General features: G+C 31.0%; 1 protein-coding gene across 9 annotated transcripts in view; it reads left to right on the forward strand.

Moving 5' to 3' along the window:
* LOC148597048 (uncharacterized) overlaps positions 1 to 10,764 on the forward strand; it is a 51,418-nt gene that overhangs the window by 19,301 nt on the left and 21,353 nt on the right. The window contains exons 1-4 of one of the 9 annotated variants that reach the window (XR_015918783.1): positions 166 to 301; positions 2,813 to 5,061; positions 8,047 to 8,101; positions 8,573 to 8,999. Coding sequence is in view for 2 of the 9 variants with exons in the window: in XM_088562672.1 (XP_088418798.1) it covers positions 3,439 to 3,807 (369 nt within the window). In the remaining 7 variants the exon portion in view is untranslated. Of the gene's footprint in view, positions 1 to 165; positions 302 to 2,812; positions 5,062 to 5,518; positions 6,590 to 8,046; positions 8,102 to 8,572; positions 9,000 to 10,764 lie in introns of those variants that run through there. The other 8 variants (XR_015918787.1, XR_015918785.1, XR_015918786.1 and 5 more) reach the window with 8 other exon arrangements.

Consider the following 10,764-nt stretch of genomic DNA (forward strand, 5'->3'; position numbering starts at 1 on the left):
GGAATAACTAATGACCCGTGTATACGACAAAAAGTTGTACAGAGCTTGTATTTCCTATTTGATTTATCGACTTTAAATAAGGTTTACTTGACTTGGTCACCTGCCTGTACTGTCATTACACATTCAAATCGTCTCGGGTAGCTACTTCAGAAATACTACCGGAATTTATGTCTGCATCGGAAAGGGAAGACAACTCTAGATGAAAATTCCTGCGTTGGTCTTCCTCATGTTTCACGTGCAGGACATAATCGTATGATTCAGTTGTGGAATAATTTTGTTAGGTTGACATTTTGAATTGGAGGTAAGAAATAGATCAAATAAAAGCTATAACAGATACATACATTAAACAAGGATATCAAATACGCGCAATTGCCTGTTTTTTTTTCTTGAAGAGGTTTTCTTCTCTTTTGCAAATATTTTTTGTAATATGCGCTGGCACTCAACGGCACTTCCAATAGACGATAATGTTTGTAAATTATTATGTGAATGCGTGTGAAAACTTGATTTGGGAAATATGAGGTTAAGAGTTAACTCCCTTGGTTATAGTTTTTTTTTCTCTGTGTATTGTTAAAAACTTTTTTTTGATAAAAATCATCAAAATAAAAAAAACTATATAAATATTTTTTACATACACTTGAAAACATTACATATACAAATTGAACACAAAGAAAAGAGGGGAATTGGACAATTACATCAATATATTAAATAACAGTAGACAACTAGCATAAGTATACATCTTCACTGAAACATACATTGGCATGTTAAATGAATGCTGTTTTACAGAGTGTAGGTTATTTATTCAATAGAGGGGGTTTCAACTGGGATTGCCTTTCCTTTGTTGCATTGCTTCCCTTGTTATTAGCAAAAATTATTAGAAATAAGTTATTTAAATTGTATATAAAGAAGATTACTAGTACAATTTTATAAGAGTCATTTTTTACAGATAATCATGCTTCTAGTTATACCTTCATGACAATCTGGTTTTTCAATTATATCTGAAGTTTTGAAAATATTTCGAAAAAATATAGTAAACAAATATTACCTTAATGATAACACACTACATGGTTGATTTAATTGGATATCCATTGTGCACCTCAATTACATATAATACATGTAGACTATAGAAATTATTTTTTATCAACAATTATACATTTTTTTCCATAGATGTCAAACTGATGTGAAATAAACATAATTATAAAATATTGCTGTCAATACATAGTGAAATTTTAAAAATGAATATTCATTTTCAATTAAAGTAAGTATCAGGGATTTCCATGGATCAAAATGAACACATGGCACAATCTCTGGTTGGACACATTTTCATTGTGGCGCATGTCCTTTAACACAGAAAATAAATTGCCAAAGAAAGTATAATAGGTTGAACGAGACGTATTTAATAGCACAAGCTTCAACATAAAAATTTATAAACAACAGTTATGGTAAATCTTTCTATCTGCACTGTCCAACTCAGTTATACTAAGGTGAAGTTTTCCCTTCCCTATAGGCTTGACAACAGGTCCACAGCTCTAGAGGAATTAAAGTAGGTGTGGTCATTGTGTTGTTGCCATTATAAAAGTTTTTTTTTTAATAATTAAACCAGAATAACTTATGACAGGTATAGGTAATTAATAAGTAAGCATACTTGGGAAATACATTGTCGATTTGTAATGTGTGACGCAAATTGTTGAATACATGGCGCACGTCAAATGAACACATCGCGCTTGTTTTGAATTCATGGCGCAAGGAAAGTAATATATGGCGACATACAAAAAGAGGTCATGAAGAACCCTTAGTATGTATATATACAAATTATCATCAATATTAAGTATGGCTCTTTTTCTCAGCGAAACAATCTTTTATTTTTCAGAAATACTTCACATTACATAGTATACGGAGATTCTACTTGAAAATGTTTGCTTTATAGTCACTTCGTAAGGTTAAACATTTTGAAGTTATCTGAAAATTGAGATTAAAGAATCAAAATAATGTGTCTGGTTGGGTTGCCTACCTGTGGGCTGTTTCTTCTTTGGTCTAGCACAAAAACAATCAGGCTCAGCTTCTCACACGTTTGTTTCATTGACCAATTAATAATGATTTTGTATGTCAATTAAATTCTAAATTTTGAATATATTTCTGTTGTTGTGCATAGATAATTTAATCAATATAGCAAAAGTTTACCACAGATTGCAACAAAATACTTTTGAGCTTTAATTTATAGCAGAAATAGAAATCTAATATAGTCTCACATAATCTATTTTGAGTTTACCATAAATATTTCAGATTTCCTTTGGAAAAGGAAGATAACTCTAAAGCCTATTAACTTGATGGAAACCCATAACAATGCCTTATATAATAACCTAATTTTAGAAATACTAAATATTTCAGCATTTATTAAAAAATCATCTACATATTAAAACATTTTACAAATTAACAAAAAAAAAAGAAAAACTGACAAAAAAAAAATCATGAATTTTACTGAGTAATCCCCCTTTATAAATGTAACATTCTTTTGAATTTTAACATCCATTCATTTCTTTTCTTCTATACATTTGGGTCAAAATTCTATTAATTTCAATAAAAACAATTTATGTTTTAATTTGTGTAATGTAAAACCTTATTTTGACAACTAAAACAACTTTAATACATGTACAACTGAATTTATCTTGTTTGACAAGTTTTAAAGTGATAAATTTCATGATGCAACCAATAAATCTATCATGCATGATATAATTTTTTTATTTGATATGAAAACAGTACAACATAGTATTTTTCTCCTTTCCTTGGTGATGTTTTATTACATTATTTATTCTAGGTTGATACATTTCCGGTCTAACACGATACATTTCCTGTATTACACGATACATTTCCTGTATAACAGGCCTTACTTGGTATGTACTTATTTTGTATTATTAGAAACATTGTGCAGTTGCTTGGGCTAACATATAAAGAGCTCTCTTCTTTATGTCCTAGACTAGTTATGAAAACAATCATACTCTAAAACCATTTATTAATTCCATCTGTCTTTGGCTTTAATTTTATCCAAACATTATAGATTTTAAACTAGAATATTGAAGAAAATATATAACGTTACATAGATTTATAGAAAATTTGATGAGATGTTAATTTTACAGAAAATGGCAAGATATCAATATAGGACACAATTATTGGAAATGCAATGATGCAAGAATAGCGTTATTATATAGATTTGTCTGCAGAGAAAACATTGATGTTTTCCCAGACTTCAATATTGCAGGGGAACTTGCTGATCCATGCACATACCCATGTGACTGTAATTGTTGCCATTGCAGGGCAAATGCAAGGGTTATAGTTGCTCCAGAAACAGTGCATTCATCTGATTCCCTGTTTGATCTAAGTGACACGTGGTCAGATGATTCATCCACTGTTGATGTCACATGCTGTACATCAGATGAAGGCAGTATGGCAATTTCAGAATCAGATTCCAGTAGCTTTAATCTAGAATCACAAACACAATCAAATTTGTTTGATGATTATGACAGTCAACTGTGGTCTGATTCTGAATATGCTGTCAAACATGTAGCAGAATCACCTGGCATTTGTTTCAGTGACAGTCACTGTGCATCTCAGCCTCCAAACTGTTTATATAACCAACAGGAGGAAGTATCCTTCATTGATGCTGAAACCCAAATGCCACCTGATCTTCTTGCATGTTCATCAGGTGTAAGTTTCAGTGATGCAGAAATTCAGCCTCCTTTTAGTTATGAAAATAATAAATTTTCTAACTACATTGAAGTGAGTTCTAGTGACGGTCCATACTTCAACTTCTAGAAAATGATATTATCAACTGCATTCTTTTGGCACTGATAACTAATAATACTAAAATTACAGCTCCTTATTTTTCAATAGCATCAAAGGACATACCCATACTTGAAATGGGTCCTATATTTAATACATTTGTTGAAGAACTGGAAAAAATTACCAAAACTCCAGAAATTATTTTGAACAATGATTATGATTTATTTAATGATGAGAAATATGATACACCAGTATATCAGATGGCACTTTTAAAGGAAGAATGCAGCTCAATTGTTTTTGAAGTCATTAAAGATGTTACTGGAGCTATGTTGTTAAAATGTCGGAAGTTTTTTTCAAATTGTTTACCAAATGGAAAATATTATCAACCAACCCTGAAAAAATTACAGGAAAGTGGAAGCTGCTTTGCAACTAACATAACCATGGAAAGGATGTTTGAACAACTCGATAGACAAAAAACTGTTTCCACCAATATCAATGTAACATCTATAAATGCCAAACTTATGCTGCGTAATTATAAAACTTTAGACTGGTTAGAGACAAAACATGACAAAGCAAAAATTATCCAAATAGCAAGAAGAAATGGTGAAAAATTGAGGCGAAAAGAGATAAGGGAATTTTTGACCTTACAGTTAGAGAGCGGTTCAATTTTGAAAACGAGAATTGAGGAAAAAGAAGCCAAATTAAAAAAAAATAATGTCCAAACTTGTTTACTCCATCAGGCAATTTCAAAAATGGGTGGCAAATGGAAGTCAGAAAGCGAAGTAGAAGATTTTTTGAATACATTTACTTATAAAAAGGACAAAATTTTATCTGTTAAACAACAAATTACGTACAGAAAAGACAAGAGAAGCAAAACAAAGTCGATAACAAACTTATTTTTCGAAAAGGGGCTGATTTAAACCAATTGGTAAAAAATTTAAAAGAGCTAATTTTACTTGAAAACTCAGAACTCAACATAAATAACAATTGTCAGTCAAGTGAATTAATGGAGATACAACCACCTGTTTCATCACATCATTCATTAAAAATATCATGCAATTCATCATCAGCTTCAGATTATCCACCATCATCAATATAACCTCCATCAAAACCATTGGCTCATCCTGTATCAGAACCATTTTCCTCAGACTCTGTTAACGAACATAAACCACCTACTTTTTATAAAGGAAAAAATATATCACACATGTATGGGATGATGAGGAAAATAACCCAATTGTTTACCACGGAAAAGTACTACAGTACCTGAAATCTCGGAAGATATTCAAGGTAAAAACTACCTCTCCTTGATTCTATGGTGTGCATGTTGGTCCAAACCATTCTAACAACTATACATTTTATTGAAGGTTTTTTTTTATCATTTCTGTCAAAGTAAACCTTTCCATAACATGAAATATGTATATGAATTTCACTTATATTTCATATAATTTGTATTGAAACCAAATTTGAAGGAATTAAATATAATCAAATAAGTTTGACTGCTAGGATGTTCAATAACTGTTTTTTAACAGCACTATTTTAGGTTTCATAATGACTGAAAATTTTAATATTGCAAAATATCAACTGAAAATTAATTTCAACATCATTATAAGGTAGTCATGGCCAGTTTGTTATGATGTTGAAATAATTAAATAAAGATGTTTGCAATATTTGAGTTTCACAAGTTATAAACGTTTCTTCTCTGTGATTTTTGTTAATTAATATTTTTTCTGTTTGGCTTTGGCAGGAATTATAGAATCCAATTTTACACGCAAACATACAAAAGTAAAAACATGGCTTTCAAGTGAATCATATTTTGTTAACGATGAGACCAAATCAAAACTGGAATTTCATCTGAATAAAATTGTCAATTGTGTGGTACATATGTTACACAAGACATCATAAAAGAAGATGAACCACTAAATCATAGAGAATCGTCATTTCATCCTTCAACACTTTTGAGAATGACTGTCCTTGGTGTTGTTAATGCCACTAAATGTGACAACAATAATATTTTAACTACTGAAGACATAAAAACTTTTAACAATAAATACATGTGAAATTAAAGACTTTATTCTTTATTTAAAAGTTTGCTTATTTATTAACACAAAGCTATATATTTTGCTTTAACTTAATGGGAGGAGCATTATTATAAACTTTTGTGTGCTTTTTCAATTATTTCAGAATGGATTTGGTTAAAGCGTTGTTTTAGTTGTATTTTATGCTTTTATGAGACTCGGGTCTTAATTATCCTCAATTATGAAAATGTCCGATAAATTCCTTATAGCAAAAAGGATGGTTACCTGTTTGGAATGATTTATGTTCAGATAACAGTCAGAAAAAAAAAACGCGTATATTGGTGTGGCTATCTTTCGAGGTTCTGTTGTGGAACATTCAAGTCCCAAATAATCGTAGAATTTTTCATGAGAAAATTTTGCGCTTCAATTCTTTGAATAAGTGTCTTTCTTTATTGAAATGGTGGTAAAATCTCAACGAAAATGCTGCTGTTGATAATGTGTTACACTTACCCTAAAAATGAACCTCTTTTCCTGGTCCCCCAACCTATCCATGTTTCAAAACATATTTTTTCACTTGAATATTATATAATAAGGGCAAAATTTGATTGGGAGAATTTTTTTTATCAAATTAAACTAAAAATACAACTGACCAATCGATTGACCAGCAAAAAATAACACTATATAACATCCGATATTAAAAAAAATGCCTCATTACTTAATCAATATTTTCGACCAAACAAATACTTCTAACGTCGGAAAAATATCGTATTCGCCGAAAAAGCCAAGGGCGAATATATATATATATACATGTTAAGAGGTACGTGTATACTGTATATGATAAGATACTGCAAACAGCAAATTAGTTCGCTAGTACATGCTCTTGCAACATATACATGTAGGACAAACCTTATATTTCATATAAGATGTACATAACATTTCTTTGAAACAACAAAAGAGAGAGTTCTTATGGAACACTATATAGTCATCAACAAAGAACATAACTCACACTGATGTTGCAATAAAAAAGGTTTTAAAGGCTTGGCCAAACAGTTTCATAAAGAAAGTCAACAGAAAACACAGGAACATGAAATTACAAAGAAGAACAAGACTAAGTTTGATTTCCTCAGAGTCTGTATGAACCGTATGTTTAGTTATTTAGACACATGCATGTAGTATTATGGACCTGTGTATTCCATTTTTGCAGGGCACTGATAGCATTCTTAATTAGTAACATTTATGGTTTTACATTTACTGTAACAACTGCACCCTTTTACATTTATACACATGAGCATTTCCCAATAATATGGATAGAGAAATCTATGCAACTCTTGTAGAAAACAGATTTATTAATTTGCAGTGGTAAAAGTGAATGAAAAAGTAAACACATTGAAAGGGTCATACGTAGAAAATTAAAATACATTAGTTTATCATTATAGCTTTGTTCTACATACATATAAACATAAAATAATTATACGTATATGGTGTATCTGAACTGATCCAAGTAATACAAAGTACTGTAATAAAGAGCTTCTTTTTTTGCGCAAGTGCAAAATTAAATACTTTAATTTTAACGCTAGCACTTAAATGTATCTATATGGTTTTTTTTTTTATTATTATTAAAAATGGGTATGCAATAGAGATATTATTTTCAATAATCTCCTGCATTTGTTTGACTTCTAATAAATCTTTCTCTAGCCATATTGTAAGACGAACATTCTGCTTTTTTTAAATACATGCAGTAAATTGAACATAAATGTGTTATTTTCTAAAAACAAGTGCAAGTGTCAAGTAGTAGAATGGTTAGACAAACCAATATTTATGGATAGAGCTCTTTAATGACACAAACTTCACACATATATCACTTGTCATCACAATTCCCCATTGAAAATCGTCATTCCCTAATAGGATCCTATATTTCTTATCGAACATTTACATTTTGAAATTTAATTATATTCTTTCATTTTTTTTCAATGTTTCTTCTTAATGATAATACATATGTTCATATCAATGAATTGCCTAAAAATGATTTCACCATACTCCCATACACCATCCCCACCCACTTTCCCCATTTCACATCCCCAAATTCTCATTCCCTATATAACATAGATGTTACGTTTTCACCAAACAAGTAGTGTATGCGTACGTGCAACCTGGGTTCTCTGTTAACTTGTGTGAATTACGTCATAAAATTGTATTGTGCGCCAGTTGTAAAATTGGCACAAATTAGTAATAAATGGTTGCAATAAATTTCTTTTAGATAACATCTGTGTATGGGGTGCTGTTTATAATTGATCCATTTTCTGTTTCCGGAGGTAATGTTTTGAAATTCAGTTTTCAGCTCAAATGTTCTTCAGAAATTTGCTTATTTTGCATTTCGTACGATTTTAGTAGGCTCTGCTTATTTCCCATATATGGAAAACGGCGTTGTTTACAAGCTTGAACATCCGACGGCATCCCACATTTTAGTATAACTGTTAACTCAGTTTTTTTATGTTCATGTGAATATTACCCAGCTGCTCATCATAGTCTATATATTTACAACATTAAAACATATATGTAGTATAATTAAAAATTTTAAATAAAGTATGTATACAGCAAAACAAAAACAAAAATAAACAAAGAACATCTCCTCTAAAGATATGTTTATTTTAAAGCCTTATAATGCTACTCCTAAATAACCTATACTTTATTTCAATGTGCCACATATAATCTCTAAATTGTTTTGTGATTCATTTCCCGATTTTCATGTTTTTTTTTACTGTTTTCCGTTGTTTCTGTTTTAGATTTGTGGAACACATTGAACTAGACACTTAGAAAGTTAAGTCAAATTTGCATTGTATTGTTAATTTAAATTAATAGTATTAAAACATATAATAATATATGTACATATATACATATAGCATTTGAACTAACTGTGAGATTCCTGTGTGCATACTGTTGGGTTACTGATATTTGGTAATTGTTATTTTTTGTTTGATAATTTGCTCGGTAAACTGAATTGTTGTTTCTTTGGTTTTTTTTCATTTGTTTTGTTTTTTTGTTTTTTATTTGTTTTGTTTTTGTTTTTTTTTTATATTTTTTTTTGTTTTGTTTTGTTTTTTGTTTTCGTCGCATGATTCTTTTCTAAGAAAAGTGTAGCGGCAATATAAGTCTTATCACTGCTTTTATTTTCTATGTCTATCGTTGATAATAAACATTGGATGTAACTCATTTTGAGCTTTGTCTGCTGGTACGGCAACACAATTTTCATGTGTAGTAGACGTAGACAATGTTTTTGCTACATCGTGGTCTATGAAAATCCATGTAGCATTGACCTACTTAAAATGTTCATATGTTTTAAATTTAAAGACCTCACGACCTTTAACCACTCGGACAATATCTTTGTTTTCTCATCATTAAGGACATTTCTTTCTCGTACTTCGTTGACAATGAACTCATCCGAAAATCTTATCAACTACTTCTTATTTTCACCTGAACAAAGGATTTTTTTTCCAATGTGGAATGACTCGCCCTTCGATTACTTGAAAAAGAATTAACAGAATATCCAGATACGGATCTCCGCTCCCTAACTGTAGCTTTAGTTGAATTTTTCAAATTATACCGGTCAAATATGTCCTCAACTGTACAAGCATGCTGCAGATCGGCAAGCTGTTAACAAACATGATATCTCCCAAGATCGCCTAAGGTGTTGTGTTTTTAACAATATGAATATTACCATGCCATCTCGAATATGAACAATTTTGGTTCGTTCACATCCTGGCAGATTTGTAAAAAATTCTCAATCCTTCTAAAGTTTATGAAGTAAATCAGTCATGCAACAAAGATATAGATACCAATGGAGTCCATAGGAAATGACAATACAGACTCCACCTTTACGTTGTATATGTCTGCAAGTACCACGGCACGCCTAAAAACTAGTTCAGAGTTTATATGGACATCGAGTTTTTTCCCCGGATTGACATTTCAGCTTCATTTTTTTAGAGTCATGTCCTCAAATGTTTTAGCTTTGACTCCTAAATAGGCCCGTAAAAACTTTGCGAATTGTCCTCAGCGAGAGGGCACCTTCAATGAATAACTCAACCATTTTTTTCTATCGTCGATCTAAATGCTCAACCAGGACATTTTCTTGCTTTTCGCATAGACTCATTCCTGATGTCTTTGTTTCCTGATGAAAATTCACGCGGTTGTTTATCCATCCAGATCTTCCGTGCATTTGTGAGCTAAACTGTATTTTGAAGCAATTTTTCAACGGCTGTAAAAAACATGTCCCAGTACTTAAAAGTTGGAGATTGTTGGTAGCCCCATGATTTAGATCGGATTTGAAAAGGGTCAATGTGAGTTTCATACAATAACATACATAACGATATCATAGTTATATTGCTAAAAAGCAATCGATCAACCAGCGTAAACGTCAGAGGTAACTAAAAGGTCCCGCAGTCCACCATCGGCCCACAATTTACAAATTGTTTTAATAAAACATGATGAATGTGATAACACAGCAATTTATATAGCTTTACGAGACATTCCGACTACTTCTATTTGGTAACGTAATATTCATATCCAAACATTATTTACCATATTTTACTATTATTGTTTCATTTATTTTACAAGGGAAATTAATAAGTAGCACACATTATCATGATAACTTAACTTAACGGAGTTTAAAGCCCTTTGTTTAAATTACATAGTACGGAACAAAGAGTTCAACCACCTTATCACAGACTGACACCGCCTTAACATTTTTTGGCACATGTCTGAAATAGTCTGAAAGTGTATGAACCGGTACTTGATAAGAAAGACTGAACCAACTAAACAATACTGAACACGACTAAAATGGTTACGGCCAATAACAGTATTTACAGTTACTGAACGACTGAATTAATATAAAAAAGAATTGTTTAGACAGGACAAACTTGTTCAGACCGATATAGCTGTTTGAGACATTAACGTTTAAGTACTAGTTGAACTAGACCAA

Source organism: Perna viridis, chromosome 15 (genome assembly GCF_037379345.1).
Source record: "Perna viridis isolate PV_CMFRI_1.1 ecotype Kerala chromosome 15, ASM3737934v1, whole genome shotgun sequence".
Lineage (NCBI taxonomy): Eukaryota > Metazoa > Mollusca > Bivalvia > Mytilida > Mytilidae > Perna > Perna viridis.